The sequence below is a fragment of the Amblyomma maculatum genome, chromosome 11 (assembly GCF_055883805.1).
Source record: "Amblyomma maculatum isolate TAMU_Amacu chromosome 11, ASM5588380v1, whole genome shotgun sequence".
NCBI lineage: Eukaryota > Metazoa > Arthropoda > Arachnida > Ixodida > Ixodidae > Amblyomma > Amblyomma maculatum.
In genome coordinates, this window is record NC_139354.1 from 84,880,464 (window position 1) to 84,902,141 (window position 21,678).

At 44.7% G+C, this 21,678-nt stretch overlaps 2 protein-coding genes across 7 annotated transcripts in view; one reads left to right on the forward strand and one right to left on the reverse strand.

Annotated features, from left to right (window-relative positions):
* LOC146174297 (methylthioribose-1-phosphate isomerase) overlaps positions 1 to 3,875 on the reverse strand; it is a 27,288-nt gene extending 23,413 nt beyond the window's left edge. For 2 of the 5 annotated variants that reach the window (XM_084585020.1, XM_084585016.1), the window contains exon 1: positions 2,754 to 3,108. The gene's annotated coding sequence lies outside the window, so the exon portion shown is untranslated. The other 3 variants (XM_084585018.1, XM_084585017.1, XM_084585019.1) reach the window with 3 other exon arrangements.
* LOC146174298 (uncharacterized) overlaps positions 3,389 to 21,678 on the forward strand; it is a 25,547-nt gene continuing 7,257 nt past the window's right edge. Inside the window, exons 1-5 of one of the 2 annotated variants that reach the window (XM_084585015.1) lie at positions 3,389 to 3,662; positions 7,724 to 7,871; positions 10,691 to 10,750; positions 17,363 to 17,443; positions 21,059 to 21,334. In XM_084585015.1, coding sequence (XP_084441141.1) covers positions 3,504 to 3,662; positions 7,724 to 7,871; positions 10,691 to 10,750; positions 17,363 to 17,443; positions 21,059 to 21,334 — 724 coding nt within the window. In that variant the 5' untranslated portion in view covers positions 3,389 to 3,503. Of the gene's footprint in view, positions 3,663 to 4,075; positions 4,349 to 7,723; positions 7,872 to 10,690; positions 10,751 to 17,362; positions 17,444 to 21,058; positions 21,335 to 21,678 lie in introns of those variants that run through there. The other variant, XM_084585014.1, reaches the window with a different exon arrangement.

A 21,678-nucleotide genomic window follows, 5' to 3' on the forward strand; every position in this document is an offset into this window, starting at 1 on the left:
ATGGCTGAGCACTTCTCTCTCACACCCTGACAGGTAGCATGTTACAAGCATCAGTAATCCACTTCACCTGACCCAATGCAGGTGGCTGCACCCACAAAACCATTGCGGTACATATGCAATGTGTCATTGGTACCTACTGCTATGAAAACCAACGAGATGGGTGACCTCAAATGACGTCATTTAGAGCAGGGCCATCTAGTTTCTATGACCCATTGGAATCACAATGTAGTGATGAATACTGGTGAGCACTGCGGAATTGCCCACTGAACAAGGTGCTTACAGCCGTGACTTAATACACGGACAAAAGGCTGTAAATGGCAACAAACACCGTAAATCCAACACACTAAGTAACCGTAAGTTCACATTCAAAACCACATCTGCTATCACACATATGCAAAATTAAAAGCATGTGTCCTATGGCCAAACTGAACAAGGCAAAGTTTTTATGCAGCAGAGAAAATTGTGCAGTAAGTATGCACAGACCACATGTTACCTTGCTTTTTGCCCCGTTTGGCTGGTGAGCTAAAAGGTCCTGGGCTCGAATCCAGGCCACACTGATTGCATTATGATGGAACCAAGATGAAAAAAGACACCTATTTGCTATGCAATGTCCAGCACATGTTAAAAAACATTTTTATACATACAGCGACTTTTTATTGCTAAGCCATTTTATTTTGCTGTGCTGTGAACATTTTCTCTCGCCTACATAAAAGTGTGGTGCAGGCAGAGCCCTCCTCTGCACAGGCGTTTGATAGACCTGGGGGTGGTGCATCACATTGTCTGCCATTCCGTTTCAATGTATGACCGTGTATGACACCATATGGCCCCCCCAAAATAGTGTAGCACACGCTGGGGCGTTCACCTGTTGAAATCAAAAGATGACACTATACTAGGTACAGCCCCAAGCAAGGCAACGCTTCGCAAACATCAGTTAACTAAGCAAAATACAACTTAAACATAACAGCGTGCATGAAGGCCCGTGCTTCATTCTGTACATGCTTTTGTCTGCACCTGGAACTCGGGCGGTTTGAGTTGCAATAAATAGCCCAATAAATGTTTGATGCCTTAAAACGGTACAGTGTGCTAAATCTTAATACTGTGCAGGTATGTGTATAATCAATCAACACTTCGAAAAAAAAGTATTATTCATGTTTACCGAAAAATCATCTTCATGGAGCATGCAACATTCAAAAAGTTAGAAGCAATCGCAAACTTTCTGTAAGAGTTGTTGCCTATATAAAGTACATTCACAAATGTACTATTTCTTTTTTACTACCTTTTTGTCTGTGCTGTACACAGGTTTTTACTTTCTTTTTTCATTCTCCATGCAAGAAACTTAAATTCAATGCTACCTCCTGGTTTCACGCCAACTTCTTTTTGCCTCTTTGAACCGCTAAGTAGTTCAGGTTTGAAGTTATAAATATGCTCTGCTGTTCTCTTGCCTCACATATCCTCCAAGTAATATTTTTGAAAATATTGACATTTTTAAAAACTTTTTGAAAATATTTTATTTCCAGCAAAGCATCAACTGTAATTCATGACCTTGCACTCAGAAGTTGAATGCCACGGGGTCACTGTAAGCAGATGCATCCAAAATCTCTGCTCTTTAGGTTGAACAATACAGACATCCACAGACCTGTCTAGAGCATTCAAACGGCATGGTGATGAGTGCACTAGCTACTCATGTGTTGCTGGCTTAGAAAATGTCATCATGGACACACATTCAAGAGCATCGTGCAGTTTGGTTTCCATGCCTCAGAAAGCCAATTCATGCTCGACAAGCAGCAGAGGTACGTGCCACTAATGCACAACAAAGCTTCCCATTTGAGCACTCCAAGCAAGTGTGTGGATGTCTGTGCATGCTTTTTGCTGAGTGAAATGATTATTTGCCATGTTTGCATATTTCTCATGAGCCCACTTCAGGCACTTCAAAAGAATTGAACCAAAGGGAGCCAAAGAGTCTGCGATTTTCTTTCACAGACCTACACTGTTTCCCTCGGTTTGCATAGCTGTCAGAAATATAAGGTTAAATTTTGAGCTATGGTGCGCCACTTAATTGTAGGCTCCGCCCATTGGCTATGCAAGGTGTCACAGTGGAAGGTTCTGTAAAAATATTCACCATATGGATTGCTCCAACTACATCATGCTAGAGTGCAGCACTGCCACGTGCATCATGTCATAGATCACACCGTCCTCTTTTAAAAGAGCCGTTAACATCTGGCTTCCCATTTCCTCACAGCACAATCATGCAACACAGCTTGCCCGTTTTTTCACTCTGCTTTTTGACAGTGCAATTACCGACGCATATTCTGCTCGCGAATTAACAAAGCCAGCTAGTGGAACTCTACGTGTGACAACCTCCATGCACAAAAGTACATTAATGCCACAACGGATGGCTGAAATAATGAAAGAAAGGTGTTCATGATGGCATCGAGACCCCTCTATTCTAGTGCCCATTTGAAAGACACATTGAACTAAGGTAAGATGAATATAAGATACAAGCATGTTCGGTAGAAATAGTAAAACATGCAACATATATGCACTGAGCGATGCGGGGAATTTCTCAAACTGCTCAGCTGTAAAAACAGTCAGCTCGTGACCACTGGCACGACGAGACACGTGCTCGGCGCAGAGAGCGCAAGCACGTACGTAGCAGCGCAACCAAGCTAACCAGCCGAGCCACTGCATGTGGCTACCGCCTTCAACACAGATGTCGCGTTTACGAGTCCGCAGAAACCAACGCTAACACTTACTGAACAGGAGATATTTGGAAGGCACCTCGAATCGTCTCCTGCGCACGGTCAGGTCGAGCTTGCCGGCACACAAGCGCTCGTACTCCGAGCAGGCAGAGCTATCTTCTGATGGAGAACGCTCACGATTGGGCGCTTGCGATAAGCAGTCAGCTGCCTGTGTCCGCTACTCTTTTTTGAGAATTTTCGTTTTCGCCGCGATGTGCTGCTTTCGGGCCTTCTTTTTGTGTGCAACCACATGCGATTATAGTTCTTCCGGCACGCAACGCTTTCAGTTCCGATTCCACAGGTGTCATCAGCTGCCGTGCAAGCGCCAACCTCTCAACTCATGAAAATACCTACAATGCATACATATGGGACGTACAGTGGCCACAGTGGCGCGCAAGAGCGCAGTGCAGATGGTGCAGACTTCCTCCATGGGTGCAAAGTTTCGTCCTAAATGAACCACACCTCCACAACTGTAGAACATGTCAGAGGAGCAGACAGCTCGTGGTGACAAGAAACTTGATTTGGCACGGCCAATTTTTTATTTTTTATTTTGCAAGTTTTCGCGTCACCTAGTTGTAGAAAGATCAATTATTTTTTCTCTTTTTAATCCAGCTGCGCGGGTTTAGTTGACATTTTAATTTTTCGGGGACAAAGTGTGGAGCTTTGTCGTCTTTTACCGCAACTACTAGTTGGAGCAGTCGGAGCAACTGAGAACTACGAGCAACGAGTTCGGGCTGGTTGCTACTTATTCGAACCCTGTAATAAATGACTTGTTGCGCGATTGGTTGCCGGACCAGGTCTGGTCAAGGCAAGAAGTTTTTCTCCATACCCTCGGGCAAACGGGATGAAACTCGACGGAAGGAGTGGCTGCGGCGCATCAGGCGAGCACATTTCAACGCGACGCCGTCGACTCGTCTGTGCGAGGTAGCAGACACGAGTGTACTGTATTGCTTACAGCGCTTGTTTGGATAGCAACTAGCATAGACAGCGTTGATTAGTGCGGTTACAATCACTACAGTGGTCTAGAAGGCTTCCACTGGCACCACTGGCACGGCGATCAAATGCAAAAGCAGTAAAAATCGTTTGCTGGCATGATAGCTACCTGAAGAAGTGCCTCAAGTTCAGTGCCACCATTTGTTTTTCTTTTTTTTTTTTTGCCATTTGTTTACCCGCACAACAATGTGTCCTGAGTCTGATTTTCTCATTCCGTAGTAGCTCATTATATGCATTATCCGCTCGTCAGCGTTCTTAGATAAGAGACGTCGGCTCGTACTAGGCGAAAACGAAAAATGTATTTTAACACGAATAATAGCGAATGATAGACCGGAGCGCCACATTTTCCCCTAGTATCACGTTTTCTATCCAGTTTCATAAGCCCATGCTGCTCTGTTGGACTCGGCAGCTTCGTTGCTATTACAAGTAAAGATGTTCCTCTGTATCACAAAATGCCGAACTGCTCTGCGTACGGCTGTACTAATTACCGCACCACAAAAGGCATAAAATTCTTCAGTCTTCCTGGTGGTGCTAATGATAAAGCTCGCAGAGCTGAGTGGCTTCGTAGGATCAACAGAGCGAACTTCGTGCCTACGCACAATTCATGCCTATGCGAGGTGAGAACGCTGACTTTCCTCGTCTTCCAATACATTCACAAACGTATCGTCTAAACCCCGATTTCGCAATGCCCGCATGACCGCCTAGGTTTTTATTGAGTCAAATGCTTCTTCGTAATCAATGAATGGTATGTGTAGGGCTGCTTATATTCTGAGCATTTTTCTGTGATTTGAAGCTGTTCGAGACGGTGACCAAGCGCTTGTATACAACGGAGTGCACGAAAACCGAGCATGTATGCTTTTTGCGCGGCTTTGTATGTCTACGCTTCCTACGTACCCCCGGCGACCGCAGTGAACGCAATGCTTTAACGAAAAAGCGCACAGATTCCCGTGAAAAGAAAAATAAAAACATATTCAGGAGCTGGGCTATATGTTTGCCACAGTGCGGTGATTTAACATGAATCCTTTAATTTAAATCTAGCTGACAAAATGAACTGGTCCCTTGTGAGGGTAGTAGAAATATTGAAACTGCTGGGCAATATTCCCAGCATTCCATCACACTGTGGCTGTGTTTGTTATTTGTTTTTGTGGACTACTTTTTACACTTTACAGAAGTCTGCTAATGGGGCAAAAATTTCATTTCTTTGTTTTGCACAAAGTTGAATATTGCTTTCCTTGCACCAAGGCTTTGCAGTGATTTTTTCTTTTTTATCGGATTTAAAGTCTTGAAGTGACCCATACTATGAGGGTTGCTGCTTCTGTTGATGTCAGAGCCATGCCGTTTACAAATGGGCGCCTGATTGAAGTATATGGCTGAAATAGACCAGGATTAAAAAGTAAGAAAGACTAACCAGCCAAGAAGACGCACACAGGAAAAAACAGATACAGAAAGAAAGAGGCAGGACTACCAAGCCAGCCTCTTTCTTTCTGCATCTGTTTTTTTTCTGCGTGCATCTTCTTGGCTGGTTAGTCTTCATGCAATGCACCAACTAGCCCAACAACATGTTTTACTGAATTAAGAAAGGAGATCGATGTAATGGGCCCATATTCCGAGTCGTGTAGTCTCATTAGTAGCCTTACACCAAGGCCCACAGTTAAGCTAGGCGTCACTTGCATTCAGGTTGCCATCTCCGGCCATCTCACTTGTTTGTTTTTTTTTAAACAAAGTGCCTCTGACAATGTGGTGCCCTAATGTTGTGGAGTCTCGGGTCCACTGCAGCTGTGTATGAGATGCTCCAGAGTTTGTCTGCGCCCCTCACACTTGACACTGTATTTTTTTTACAGCTGCTTCAAAGCAGGTACTGTACTCCAGGGTTCTGAAAGCCCTGACACAGGCCTTGAAAAGGAGGTGGCTAGCAGTGCTGTTATCGTAGAGCGGTGCAGGCCCAATACTTGTCTTGTAGAACTGGCATAGTGCAAGTGCAGACCTTTTCTTAATAGCTGTGGCCCACATCTCCTGTTTGTGTTGCTGCATGCTGATGCCAATGGATGTGTGATCCCATCTCATTGACTGATTTTGCAGATGTTTGTTCAGTCCTAAGGCAGACAAATGAGCATTCGTTGTTCAGCGGCTTGGATAATGTCATGGGCCTATATGCCATGGCCAAACTGGCAGGAACTGCCGGCTTGGTTGGCCTTTTTGAGATGGGAATCAGACCTGCTGGGATCCTTGGATCCAAAGTTGGACAAGATATTCTTAGGCCATACAGGCACGTTCTTAGGGATGGATTGGCTAAGGCGGGGGCTTCATATCTATGTTGGGTGCTCTCTCACACATTGTGATTAGATTATGACTGTATGGTGATGAGTACATGCAAACCAAGGCCGAGTGGGAAAACCGAAAGACTGAGCACCGAATTTTCATTTGGCCTCACGTAAATTGTCATTTGATTTTTCCGTCTTCTTCCCTTACCGTTGCAGCCCAGGTGGCCGACCCCCCACCCCTTCCCCCTCCTTCTACTCTGCCTCATTTCGGCAACTCCTGTTTTTTATGCATAAGCATGGGTTTTTTGAAGTATGAATACTGTTTTTGTATCGTATAATAATACCAACGGTGGGAGGTGTCAGAAAGCTGATATATTCTAGTTAGCTCGTTATCTGAAATTTAATCGTTATCTATAATATTTTCATTTAGGTTGCCATTTCTGATTAGAGATTTAACACGGACCATTAGTAATAGACCTGTTATAGCCAAAGCAGCACCCCAACTGATTTTATAGTGGGAGTACTGTGATGGTAGTCTCGGCTGTCTTTTAACTAAATGAAGACCCTTGTAGCTGTAGCCCTTTCTCCTTTGGCTTGGCTTGGTCTAAGAAAAAGCAGGAAGTGGAAAGAAAACACTAGGTATTTTTCATTTTCCAGTCCAGACTTCTTGCTGACAGGTCCCGGCTTCTTTGGCAGGAAGTAGCATCATGCCAGAGGCTGAATGCCAGAGGCTGCTTGCACAAGCTCCGGTGCAAAGTATCAATGCAAAGTATTAATCGCTACGACACAGTTTTTTTGCAGTGGCGTCGCAAGCTTGTTTGTCTCCAGAATGTGTGTAATGCTAAAAATGGACAATGCTAATCAGCCTATGTCTTTTGCGGAAGGAGTGCGACATGCCTCAATTTGAAGCTTTTTAGAGAACCAGACAGAGCTCTGCTTACTTCCAAGGCTGAAGTAGCCCAACTCACTGTGCTTGAAAACAGACGAAAGGATTTGCAAAAACATTTGCAACAAGTGTTAGCTGCTCCAGCACACAGTGGTTCGTTTGCGACTCCGGCCTGTGCACTGAAAAAAACTGCCAAGATGAAGAACTTTTGGGCAGCATGAGCAAGCAATCCTTGCTCAGGGCTCTAAACGTGTCTGAGTGTAGTGAATTTCATTGTAAGAACGTGAAGATGCAAGGTGTTTGCAATTACTAGCACCCTGTATTTAACGCAAAACTTACACCAATAGACAGTGACACGATGCAAGTAACGAGCGCTCATTACCTCTATCGTGCCCCTTGTCCTTTTGTGTAAGTTTCTTGTTAAATAGAGCACACTAGTAAATTAATATGGAAAACCAATTAATCAGCTTTGCAACAATGCTTGTCTTGTGGCTGCTTAGAGACCAGCTACGGAGCTTATGTCACAGTTTAATGCACAATATTATCTACAGGAACAGGATAAGTACTCGGAATGTGCACAGATTTTAACTCAATATGGCTGCCGGCACAGCGCTACTTCGCCGGAAGCTGTACTGGCGGGAGGAGCTTCTAGGCTGCCCGAGAAAAATCGAATGCTAAACACGTGTCAGCGAGTTGTCTGGAAATGCCCGGGATAGAAAATCGTGATCGTGCTCACTGAGGACACCGAATGGACTTGGTGGCTCTAAGCTTTTTATCTCTATTTCTAAGAATGCGACGCTTTCTTGCTTATAGGTGCGTGTCACTCTTTTTTTCTTCTCCCGAAGGACCACTTTACGATCGACCAGTTCGAGCGCATCGCCCTCGAGCGGTATGGCATCAAGAAGCTGCGTCCCGATGCTGTGCCGACCATCTTCTCCTATGAAGCTATTACACCCAAGCGTGGGGGCAAAAACAAGAAAGTGCTTGCCAAAGGTAAGCATCCTGATGCACAAACTTTAGAGGAGGTCTTCACATGATAAGTGACGAGCAAAAACAGACACAGGACAAGAGCAAAGCAGGCACACATCACAGCGCTGGACTTACAACGGATTTGTTCGGATGAAGAAATGATCATTTTAAAAGAATTCCCCGTGCACACACACCCTACAGACAACGCACTTTTCGCCTCACATGATAAAATGGCATTTATTATGATAAAAACTATGCACTCTTTTGGTGATCATCGCATGCAGATCACTGACACATTTTGGCTTATATTTTTTTATCAGGAATGCTTCTAGTAGCTCACGCTCACATTTAATTTCTCCCGACTGATAATAATGCTAGCGGCGTGAAAACTGTGACACTGTCACAGGAAGCAGTTTAGCCTTACATGTCAAGGACTGTAAATGTTCCCCTCATTTTCACTCCGTTTTCATGTTGCTTGTTTGTGGCTATGGGTTGGTGCAAATCTGTCGCGCTGCAAGCACAGTGTTCAGGCCCAGAGGCTTTTGGAGTCTTGAGAGAATGTTTCTTTTAATGAATGTCAAGCAATTACTCCCTTATTTAATCTACTCCACCTTGGGACATTCCCCACAGCATTTGCTGTCACCCTTTAGTCTGAACCGCTAACCATCGTGGTCAGCTCAGTTTGTCGAGTGACCATTTCTGACCATTTTCGATAGGCAGTGGTCTGTTGCCAGTATGGCTCCCTTTTTGTGGATGCTGATGAGAAATTCCTTCCTCGTAACTAAATGCTGTAATAATTAGCCTTTCGTTAGTAATGTAAATGGTTTCTCAGTGCAGAACGCATGGGTTGACCCTGATTTTGGGCCACAAGTCTCAGAGGCTCATTAACATCACTATTCACTTTTAGACAAAGGGACAGAGAGGAGGGGGGGGGGGGGGTCAGTCTTTTGTATGGATATCACATGTTTGGATCAAGTAGGAAAGTCCATCATTGCATATTCTGCTTTCAGACAAATATCAGTGCATGAGTGCATGAAGAAAGACCCAGAAATTAAATGTTTGCTGAGAACAGCAATTGAATGGACTTTTCCCTGCTGTCCGATCAAGGTGGAAGCACCTCAGTCTAAATTTCTCACAAAGCTCTGCAACTTTTGAATTCGCGGCCGAGCGTTGAAGGCAGGGATCAAAATTTTGCTGAAACACATAATTAATCCAGCACACGCTGTTGCTACTGCACGTAAAGTTTAGCTGGTTCATCATTGGGGAGCAGTTATTTTGCATCAACCCCTGTAGTCAAAGGGCTGCCGGTAAGTATGGCCAAGCGACTTTCTGTAAAGCTTACTCGACCATTTGGTATGTTCCTTCCTGGAAGAACGCTGCAAGGGCCATATTTTCTGAAATGTGTTATACAAAAGATAAATGAAACTTTACAAAATATACAGCCCTGATTTTCAAAATCTCGGTGCATGCTGTTCGAGACACAGTTGCCTGTGGCACCGTTGCTTTGTGTTGCTGGCATCTATATTTGTGGACTTGCATATTTTTATTGGTTAGCTCCTTGACATTGTCACTGTACCTTTCTATACCGCTCCGCTGTTCTTCGTGCACACCTCTCATTTCACTCATACATTTTCAACAGCTAGTAACCCCTGTCCGTCAGCAAGTTTAATCTCGAAAACATTCTTGATTTGGTTTGGTTTGTGAGGTTTAACATCCCAACATGACTCAGGCTACGAGAGACACCATAGTGGATGGCTCTGAAAATTTCGACCACTGGGGCTCTTTAACGTTAACTGACATCACACAGAACACGGGCGCCTTGCTTTTCACGTCTTTCGAAAAGCGGCCGCCACAGCCGGGATTCAATTTCACATCCTTGGGCACAGTAGCCGAGCGCCCTAACCACTGCACCACCACGGCGGGGTCTGAAAACATCTTTGAATTGTGTCAAATGTGGCAACCTTTAATGCTGCAACCATTGATTTTTTGAGCAAGCTCGGGATTCTTAAGGAAACAGAAATATTTGAGACACGGAATATAGGAGAATTCAGGTCAAAGCTTGACCTCCCCCAATAAGTACTAAGACATTTAAATACCTTAAAACCCCTCATGTAATATGGACCCGCATATAACATGAGGTATTATTGCGGGATAGCAAGAACTGGGGGAAAAATATTTTCATCCAAAGTAATTTGAATGGAAAAAAAAATATTTATTTGCACTACATCTTGCGGTTGTCCTGTGAATCGTACTCGCTCCGCGCTTTTGCATCCAACGCATCCTCCATGTGCCAGTGCTGGTCCGGGCTAGGTATCACCTTTGCAGGCAAATGATTTGATTGAGCATGTTTGCACAGGCACTTCTGGGTATCCGTTTGGCTCTTCATTACGTCGAGACGAGTTTGTTGGTGTCTGCACAGCCCTTGTCAGAAATATAGAGGCTACAGGGTTTGCTTCATGGTCGTGCGGCGCAGTGGAAGCTGCTGCAACCAGCTGTGGCACTCGTTGCGAGTTGTTGCAGTTAAACATCTTATGAAGGGGAGAGTAGTAACCTTCGTCATCACCCCTCCAAAACTTTCGCTTCACAGAGATGCTTCAAAAGTGCATGACTACTCAGCTCAGAAGCAAAGTCCTTGGCTTCTTTATCTTCGGCAAATACTTGGCTTCCTGTTGTGAATAAACAGGTTCAGCTAGCAGGGACCGAGCCGTAGATCAGATGAGACACTGCTTGTTGTCAGGTCCCCTTACTTTTACTCTGTCGATTCGCGCTGAGACAGCACCCTGCCTTTTTGACCAGGCCTGCTGTGTTTGTGTGCAGAGGCTGCAATGTTTATCTCATCCCAGGTCGCATCCGGACGACCAGGAACAGCTGTCTCTTCAAGCCCACACGGCCACCACGCCTTGGTAAGTGTGCCCACGTACAGCCACTTAGTTCCTGGTTGCAAGGAAGCTTCGCTTCTCTCGTGGGCCATGTTCATCATTGAGCGGAGGATTGCCTCCTCAGGACAATTATCTCGTATCTGCCTTGAGGTAGAGGCCTTTACTATCGTGGGTGTCGCTTTATTACTCGGGCGTCCATGTGCACTTGGGGCATGCTCCGTGTGCTGAGCGGTTGCGCCAGGTATTATGCAGATTCCAGTGTTGGAACGTTTTGTACTTGGTGCTGATACGTGCCCAGCTTAGAAATGAGAAAGTGGGTGACTTTTCTTCAACTTTTCTTTAGTGTGGAGGAGTGACAGTGATACTGAGCTGGTTCCCTCAGTGCATATGACTACCCGGCCGACCGTCTGCCAACGCCATGGCTGCCGTGCAGTCTGCAAAAGATTAAACATGTTTTGACATAAAGCTGGGCATATAGGCATGAAGGAGGAAATATCCTTCCTGAATCTCTGGGTTTCACAGATAGTGAGGGCAGAATTAGCATGCATAATAGAGATAAGCAGAAGAATACTGAAGTGTTGACTGTGTAAAAGCAGAATGCAAAAATTGAGCAAACCATCACCGGAATTGAAGCAATATAGCTTTGGACAGGAAGAAAAAAAAAGCGTTAGATTGACAAATACTATTCAGTATAGGGCTGAAGATTGACGAATGTAGGAAAGAATAAATCTGCTACTTTAATTTACTGCGCAAGGCGAGAAGTGTCGCTACCCCAGTCAAAAAAGGACCCACATACTTCTTCACAGCTGAGCTGTAATTTTATGGATGCAACGCAACAGAAGGAAAAATGCCGTTTTGCGCACTTTTGCATTCGTTAGTATATTTATGTTGTACTTCAGTTTTCTCTCACTCTCCTGCGGTAAAAATAAGGAGGCGTACGGTTTATGTTAGGGCCTGCTGCGTTTTTGTGAATCACCTGGTTTATGGATTTAGTGGCTCTAGCCAGATTGGGCAGCTGTGCGGAAAATGTGCCCAATGATGCGCGGCAAGAGGGTGCTGCCATTTTAGGAAAGTAGCATCACATGATGGCGAACTTGGGAACAATCGTCATCCTGATATGTGTGGTTGCATCCCACAAAATAGGACGCCAGCGGCCTAGATCGGCACTTCGATGCTTCCACATTCATATTTTAGGGTTCTTTTAGTTGCCGACCGTGGGAAAAAGATTTTCACGCAGCTTTGAAGCCGTTCGGTGCAAAAATAAGCAAGACTTGGGCAAATGATGGAGTCAGACTGGCTGCCACTGTTGTACTGGCAGCTAGTAGTGTTATTTATTTGTTTATTTTTACCCTCAGAGCCGTGCAGTGATTTCAGAAGGGGGTGGGCAGAAAGAAATACAGCATAAACTATGTAAAGAGCCAGTACATAAATAATGGATCCTGTATACACAATCTTAGCTATGAAATTGACAATAGCTTTATTAGTATATACAAAACTGGCAGTGCTTATACAGGGCAAGCTAAAACTTCGTGAAAATTATTTGTATCAATAATAACTATACTTTCATTTGAAAGATCGTTTCATTCTTTAGAAGTAATACTCTTGTTTGGGCGAGTTGGTTCATCTTTGAAAGGTTATGTATACTTGCGCAAAAAACGGGACACAAAAGGCACATAAACGACATGTACGGAGCGCAACTTCCAACTGGTTTTAATTTCGAAAAAGTCGATAGATTTATACCGGCACTGAGCAAACACAAGAAAAAAATAAAAATAAAAATAGACGCACTGCCCACGTAGCATCCCTCCGCCAAGTGTTCCGCCAGATAGAAAACGTGTAAAACCTGATATCCTTAGATATACAGTAATCAAATACAAGACAAGCCACGACACGGATAAAAGGGAAGATGAAGCATGAAGTGAACGATGAACATATAACATTTCTTAGCAAAAGCAGTGTCAAGGAAATAAAAACAAGTAAAAAGAAAACAAAAATGAAAATCTCGGACGAAGTGTAAAAAATTGCTCATCGTAGCAAAAGCAGTGTCAAAAAGTAAGAAGTGACTAGATGCAGAAAGGCCAGAACAAGGCAATACACGGTGGGAAAAAGCTTATCTAACTAAACAGCAAACGAAGGCTAGGTCAACCCATCAAAAGTAAGGTGAGGCAAACAAGAAAAAGAATTCACACGTGTCCATCTAAGAATGTAATCTCTTTGTCCAGCAGTACGACAGAAGCAGTGCTAATGCATTTGTCACCAGTTTTAGTAATATGAAAGGCTTCTATTATTTCTCTACTAAGTTTAGTTTTAGCATGTGCCAAGATCGAGGTACTGCTGAACGATGGCTTGCATTTATGAGTCGTGACATGTTCTGGCAGGCAGCGTCTTTCACTGTTTTGCACTGTCCTTTCATGTTCCCGCAGTCTGTCGTTGACACATTTTCCTGTTTGTCCAATGTATACACAACCGCAAATTAGAGGAATGCTGTACACTACGTTGGTGGCGCAACTGACATATCTTTTTCCATGCTTTTTCTCACATGACTCCCGCTTCCTGGACAAGACAGTGCAAATACTAGATAGACGACTGGGCGCTGAGAAAAGAACCTTTACATCATTCCTCTCGCCTATCTTCTTCAAGTTGTGTGAAATTTTGTGGAGATACGGAATAACCTTCATGCGTTGTCTGGGAACTGTGGGTCTCGAAGGCTTCTTGTCTCCTGCTTTTAACTTCTGTAGAAGACTCACAGTGACACTCCTGATGACATCGTGGGGGTACCCTGCTTTCTCGAGACGGGCGACCTGGTTTTCGAATGTCCTTCATGAGGTGCGGACAACTTTTGAAGAGCGTTGCTCGAAGAAGAGCTGTAACTATGCCACGTTTTAGCAATTTAGAGTGGGCACTCTCATACGGAAGGAGACTTTTCTTTGTGCGTGGGTTGTCCGTGTCGTCTTTGTGGGCGTGGGTTGTCCGGGTTGTCTTTGTCCGTGTCGTGGCTTGTCTTGTATTTGATTACTGTATATCTAAGGATATCAGGTTTTACACGTTTTCTATCTGGCGGAACACTTGGCGGAGGGATGCTACGTGGGCAGTGCGTCTATTTTTATTTTTATTTTTTTCTTGTGTTTGCTCAGTGCCGGTATAAATCTATCGACTTTTTCGAAATTAAAACCAGATGGAAGTTGCGCTCCGTACATGTCGTTTATGTGCCTTTTGTGTCCCGTTTTTTGCGCAAGTATACATAACCATTCTTTAGAAGTGCAGTGAGCAAATTAGTGTAAGAAAGAATGTTTTGCACAAGGGGATGGATACTTTGTAGGGATGATTAATGTGACGTTATATGCACTAATAGGGTGTATGACAGTAATTACAGTGAAACCTCATTATAACGAACAGTTAAAAAATCGGAAAATAGTTTGCTTTATCCATAATTCGCAATATAAAATTTCGTAGAAAATACACGCAAGAGCAGCGAAATTCAATCAGAGACTTCGAAATTCAATCAGAATTCAATCAGCGAAATTCAATCAGGCACAGCAACTCTGAGGGTGCCTGCATGGGTCACGTCCATTTATTTACGTGCAAAGAACTGCATTATCGCGGCCTGCTTTTTTGTGTTGATCGTGTTCCGTATTACGCCCTGTTCCACAGTTTGCAAACACTCAACAAGGGCAAACCCACTGCTCTCAATAGCACTGCAATGGCGGCGCAGTAAATCCAATGCAGCAAGCGCTTCTTGTGGAGTCGGAATGTTCTCATCGTCTCCAGGGTCAGCCTGAGCTTCGTCTGCGGGATGTTCAGAAACTTCCACAGCGAAACTCCCCCCCTCCCCCTAATCCTCCGGCTTTTCTCAAATGAGCAGGTTGCTTCCAGCTCGGATGCAGGATGGCAACGCACGAGAAGCCAGCCATCATGTGGTGTGCATGCGCCTGTTCGCATCTAGCACAGTGCACATGCGCTCAGCGTGTGTGCACCGGAAGTGTTCTCAGATTCATAGTTTTTGCGATCGTCATCGTCTGGTACCTGTTTCATCTGCCGAGAGCCTTTTGCTATACAGCCGAACCCGGATATATCAAACTCGAAGGGGATCGCGAAATAGTTCGATATATCGATAATTCGATATACAGAAATCAGCTTGTGAAGGCACTTACGATGCGAAAAAACGATACCGTATTTGTCGCATAATCAACCCACTCGCATAATAAACCCATCCTTCACTTTTGCACCCGAGAATTTGAAAAAAAAACAAATGCTTTAAGGCCAGCTCGCTCACATGCAAGCGACTGAGCGATATCAGCGACGAGCGGCAGCGACAGAGCGAAAATCTTCAGACTTGTTGGAACTGCGTCCCTCTCGCTGCTCGAGCCACCGCTGCAGCTCAAAACAAGGTTTCTGTGTCGCTGCGGCGGAAGAAATCGCGAGCATTTTCGCTTGCATGTCGATGGAGCGCATCAGTTCGTTTTGGTCGTCTCATCCACAGCTCATTGGCAGCGTGCCAAGATGCTGCGCAGCGATAACCTCAGGGCGCATTTATCTTTTGATAGCTCCTGCGGTGGCGGGGAGCGAACTTGGCAGAGTGCCCATGATGATTTGATTGCACAAGTCTAGTTCGATTTATCACGCCGCGCTTGGGGCGGGCGTCATGATCGCAGCAGCTGACGGCGTGCTTTCGCTGATTCATACATGCAAGAATAAACGATAAAAAAAATAATAATAATAAACATCCCCGCAAAAAAAAAAAATAAGAAACCCTGCCGCTTCTTAACGTCCGCAGCCGCCATATCTTACGCTACGCCGCGTGTACAGCACAACGATAAGAAAGAATGACTCTCGCAAAAACAAACAAACAAAAAAAAAGAACAGAGAGAGCTGCCGCTTCTTAAAATCCACAGGCGCCATATCCACGTCAGCCGCCGCACCGCCGCACGCAGAGGGTTCGCAACACGCCGGAGAAAGCGTCCGACGTCTGTCTGAAAACGAACTGAGCTGGCTTGGCGCATGCGTTGCGCGTGCTGAAGGAGAGAGATAGCTCGGCAAAAGAATGGGCACACCCACGCACATGGCTTGTAAACGCCATGTGTTGGCGCGCGGGAAACAACTGCATATGCTTGCGCCTTTGGGGAATGGGCGCGGCGCTGCCCAGACCAGCCGTCGCCGAACTGTCTCCTCTCATTCCTTCCGCGCGTGGCTTGAAAACGTCACATGGCAAACGGCCAAGGGTGATGCGTTCGTCTTTGGGGAAGGCACACTTTCCAGTGCGTGGTGCGGAGTTCGATATATCGAACGACCGGTGAAATTGAGTTCGATATATGATGCGGCTTTCCTATACTTTTACATGGGATTTTCAAGGGGATATTTCGTGAGTTCGATATAACCAAAATTCGATATATCCGGGTTCGATATAACTGGGTTCGACTGTATAGACAGCTTTCAGTATAAAATCTTTTTCGGTAGCTGTTAACGTGTTCTGTATCCCGCATTTCTCGAAACTCGACGGACGCGCTCCTTGGGAATGCTGGTAAAGCGTTGGCGATTCGGCCATAGGGCATAGCAGCATGGCTGGAGAGGCCCGTGAGAGACCCGCGCAAGGTGTGCTCGGCATGCTTCTGGTCAAGTGCACGTCGCGGGCACCATGGTAGTAAGGTCGCAGGGTCAGCATGTTGAAACTGAAATCATAAAGCAGCCAGCCAATGCCATCACTAGATAGCGCCAATAGTGCCTCCTCTCACGGATTAATAACAAGGCCTGAGCTGCAAATTTAGGCTGCATTTTTTCTCACATCCACGCAAAATACGAGTCTGAAATCTGACATGATAAAATCGAGGAAATAACCTCATATTATACGCGGGTTTTTAGGTATGTCCGTAGTGAAAGTTTCATTGTGAGCGATTATCTTATAACGCATTTTCTGTGAAATAATTGGCGTATATGAATAAAAGAATGGCTTTTGCCTAACACTCTTATGCACTGTCAGCAGCACAAGTTCAATTGATACATGTTCTTGGTCTAAAAATTTATGTAGCACTGCTCCGCTACTGAATTTTCAGGTCACTGCATTGAAATCTCATAAACCAGCTTCCGCACAAGCATTAAATTTTTCTTAAATGCTTTTTGATGGCGCTTGAAATCTAAAGGCGCTGCTCGTGTGTGTCTGATGCAAGGCATTGCAACTGGAGCAAGTTGAAGCCTCGCACACACCACTGCTGGTAATGCAGTTCACATAGTTCTTGACCCAATTTTTTTCTTCTTTTGACATACGTTAGTGCAGTCGAGAACATTGCAGTTAGTACTATCTAGCTGGATGGCTTGGGTCTCTGTTCATGACTGTGCAGCTGTCCAAAGCACTTAATGCAGAGGAGGTTGCTTATGACATACACATTTTATGCACCATGCCTGGGCGCTTACGCTTACCAGAGAGTTCGTAGACTTTTCTTTTTTTGTCCTGCCACTTGTGCATATTAGAATTTCATGCCAGTGCATTCAGGTCGTGTAGAGTCTCATCGTACCTATTGACCCTTTTACGGTGTCATCAGGCCTCTTGGTGCTGGTATGTTTTGTTTTGTTTTTTTACACTCTTTTGCTAAAGGGTCTGGGCTGAACGCCAACGGTGCTGAGACACCTTATTCTCCCATGCAGTTGTGAAGCCTGCGGAAGACAACGGCTCCCAGACCAAAGTCCAGGTCCACCAGCTCGGACATGAGCCTCAGACGGCGTGGTGTAAGTAATACACCGGGAATCATCAAGTGCCAAAGAAAGTTTATGGCTTAGACGCCGTACAGTCCTCCACAAACCTGTCTGGAACTACCAAGCAATAGACTGCAGGGCATGTTGGCTACCTACACTGCTGCCCCCTCATCCCAATGTACCTTTCTGGGGCATTAGAAATGAGTCACAGTGTATAGAAAAGTACATGTTAACCAGGTTACCGTGACATCAATGACTTTTTGAGCACTGCTGCCATGCCTGTAGCACTGTGTTATGTTTCTGCGGTGCTGTTGGTCTTGACAACACTGCCAATTGTTACTCCAGCATATTAGTGCGTTTGCTGCATTCACACTCTTCTTGTAAACCTCATTTGGCAACACGCATCTAATCTGTTCCATTGTGTGGCCTAACTGCATGTGAGTTGCATACGGCCTCTTCATTGGTTAAATCTTATAGTGCCTACCTTCAAGACGCTATTGTTTATCAAAAGAGGGGCATTAGCTTATGCTTTAATAGATTAAGTGCGCAGAGATTTTAGCGATTGCCATGCTTCCCACAACCATTGGGAGATGGTCTTTATTGTAGAACCTATGCTTGGGGCTGTTTCTCGGGGTACCTATGATGTCATGTGCAGCTTATATAGTTTGCACATGACATTATGGGCACCATCTTCGGGTGCATATGGTAGCTTCCAAGGTGTTTGCCATGCTATCTTAACCCGAAGGCTACAGACCAGTTACGAAGCTCGTTTCATTGTTTAATGCACAATATTTACTCCAGGAACATGTAAATTGCTTGATATGCACACGGATTCTGACCTAATATGGCTGCCAGCACGGCGCTATCTTACCGGGAGCTGTACTAGTGGGCAGAGCTTCCGGGCTACCCGAGGAAAATAGAATGTGCTTATTCTGTGAACTGCAAAAATGCAGTCGAGCCAAATTCCTAAGGAACTAATGTGTTTTGTGGTGAAATTCAGCTTCAAGTTGTGCCGTTCTCACAACAATGTTGCTAGGTTGCTAAGAAAATTCATTTTCAGCTCTGGCTTTCTCGTCTTACAGAACTGATTACAGTTCTTGCATTTTCAAGCATTTCATGATGACTTATGGTGGTCGCGCTTGTAGCATATATTACAAAGGGACGTAGAATGCTATCTAGTTTGCCATAAAAATTGAAACTCTGGGTCTAGGAGCAATTCTTCAAAAGCTAAGTTCTCAAAGCCCACTCGATGGTGCTCAAAGACCTTCGCACTTGTTGGAGTTATGTCACTCAAATAGCTTCATGCTCATTGAAATTCTGAATGAGTCGCTTCACATGCCCAAGTGTTCCTGTTGTTGAAACCCTTGCAAGTAAAGTAAAACGGCAGGTAAATAAAATGAGCATGTGTTACTGCTCTGAATTTGCTCTGAGTTTGAGCTGAATTTCAAAGTATGTTTTCTCTGGATTGGTAGTTAAACTTACAGGCTAATATAATTAATAATAATAATAATAATAATTGGTTCACGAAAAGGGAAAGGGGCAGTATCTGTCACACTTGTTTCTGTGGACACCTGAACCGCACTTTAAGGGAAGGGAGGAAGGTGGGAGTGAAATCAGAAAGAGAAAAAGAGGTGCCGTAGAGGGCTAGGAAGTAATTTCCACCACCTGGGGATCTTGAACGTGCACTGACATCACACAGCACACGGACACCTCTTCGTTTCCCCTCCGTCAAAATGCAGCCGCCAGCAGTCGGGATCAAAGCCAGGAACTCTGGCACAATAGTTGGGCGTCTTACCCAACTGTTACTGCGCAACCATAATAAACCTTCTTGGATGTAAACAGATATGCCCGACTGCCTTTTCTATGCTTATGCATACTTGTTTTCTTTCGTTTTGATGATACGGATGTTTGGATGATACAAATTTTTTTGCGACCTCATGAGATTCGTATCACCGAGGTTCTACTGTATTTACCTGATTCATAATCCAAGCTGAAGCCTCGGCTTATAAGGTTTCCTTTGGATTATTTGCTGCTTCTGTCATCAAGATCTGCATTAGAAGCAATGGAATAACGGGAACATTATTGAATTCTTAGTGAGTCCTGACACGAGATCGTCGCCATTTTATGCCGTCCTTATTGACATTTAAGACCACCTTGCTCTGAATAAATGTATTTCTTGTACGCCACTGTCTGCCGGGAAAAAAAAGTGAAGCACACAGATAGTGAAACTGCAGTGGTCCTACTATCAATCTAGGCGGGGCTATGTGTTCCAGCACACGGTCATTAGCATTTGGCATTGCGTTGAAAACTATCATTCACATCTAAATAGTAATTTGCCGGGCAGTCGCAAAGGAGTAAAGGGGGCTTTATATTTTTCAGTTAGTCTTTCACATATTGTGGTTGCTGATGGCAGTATTTGTGTGCTAATAAAGGCACAATTCAAGAAATTAGCTGATAAGTGAGTAGCGTACCGTATTTACTCGCATAATGCTCACACTTTTTTTTGTGGAAAATAGATGCGAATTTGGGGGGTGCGATAATTACGCAAGGAAAATTTTCGAGCAAATGTTTTGGAGCGCCAAACGTAAATTTAAATAGGCGTGAATCGAGATTCTTAGGCCAGCTATTGTAATTATAACCAAAACATTACTTTTAAGCAGAACTTACTCTTGTTGTAAAAGTACAGGGTCACCAAAAGCACAAATTGCTAAAGCACTTTATTTGCCGCACGCAGCCTCATCATCACTCCCCGCGTTTTGTGGTATAATGCTCACAGCAGTCCATACAGTTCTGCTCTTGATCAGAGACTTGACCCGAGTCTGCGTCGACACTGCAATTACCGTCTCCAGAGCGTACTACGCAGAACTCATTGACTCCGAAGTGCCTGCTGGCAGCGCAGTTGCAATGCTGTAGCGCATACTTTTTTGAAAGCTTTCAGCTTAAAAGCAGCTGTATAGCTTGCGTACCGCCCCATCGCGATGCGGCACCAAGAACATTGTAGACGGTGGAACGAAGCAAAGAACACGAACGGAACGAAGGAACGATGACAACGAGATGCGGAGACACCTCGCAAAATGGCGACGACTACGAACGAGCGTTATGGAGGTAAAAAGAAAAAGACGAGCATAACCTATGATGATGATGATATACCCGAGCACGCTATCGCTGCCGCCTGGTAGCGCATGTACACAACGAGGCCAGCTAGGTTCAGTAGCACTCCAAAGATGGCGCCTGTGACTACTAGCAGACAACTCTCGAGGGGGTAATATTGGTGGTGCTATGATTATGCGAAGAAAACAAAATCGAATTTTGACACCCAATGCTGGGAGTGTGAGAATTATGCGAGTAAATACGGTACTACATGTGCACAAATGAGAACCCACAAGAGGTGCTGACCGCAGTGAGTCATTAACACTCTCACATCATACCCTCAAAGCTGTATCTTAAATGTATCCCGTTAATTTCTTCGCCTTATTTCTGGTCGAATTCAAGCATTCAATTTAAAGGCAGCACAGTCCTGGGCTTTTCTGCTGCTGTGCTTTCTTCTCTGTACTTAATCCACACATGCTTAAGGCGCCTTAATCATCACTTCTGCTTGCGTTGTCTTTTGTTACGACATTGCATGCTCCTTATCTTTGTAATGTGCAGATCCAGGAAACCTCCAAGGGAATGGACTTCAGCACAAGCACTCCACCACCAGCAGTTCTCCCATTGATGGAGCTCCAAACTTGTTCGTTGTTGGTATTAACGGAGCAGACGAGCACGAGGCGACAGAAGCACCTTCACATGCAGGAACGGAACCATCTACTGGTGTCTCAACTGGACCTCACCGAGGCTTGCTACTCATCGAGGACGAGGTTACACATCAGCGTGATGATGCACAAGAAACAACTGTCGAGGATGCCTCGGTCGATGCAATGTCTGGTGAGCGCTCTTCTTGGCGATTTAGGGAAACAATTGCAGATAAATGTTATTGCAGAAAGAAATTTGACACAAGCTATGACAAAGTCAGCTTGACTGCTGTGATTGTTTCGAAGCTGGGGAGACTGGCTACTAAAGGAGCTTGCACCATATGAAAAGTATCATTCTAATTAGCTTAATCAGGGTAATCTTTAATGTTGCTACTGTTGCGTAGTTTGTGACGAAGCACATCGCACTAATGGACAGTTGGAAATATTTGGGACATGTACTACAAGAGTGTTCAGGTCAAAGCTTGGTTTTGCTCATTAAGTGGTAGATTAAATACTGCGGCGTTTCACAACTTGGAA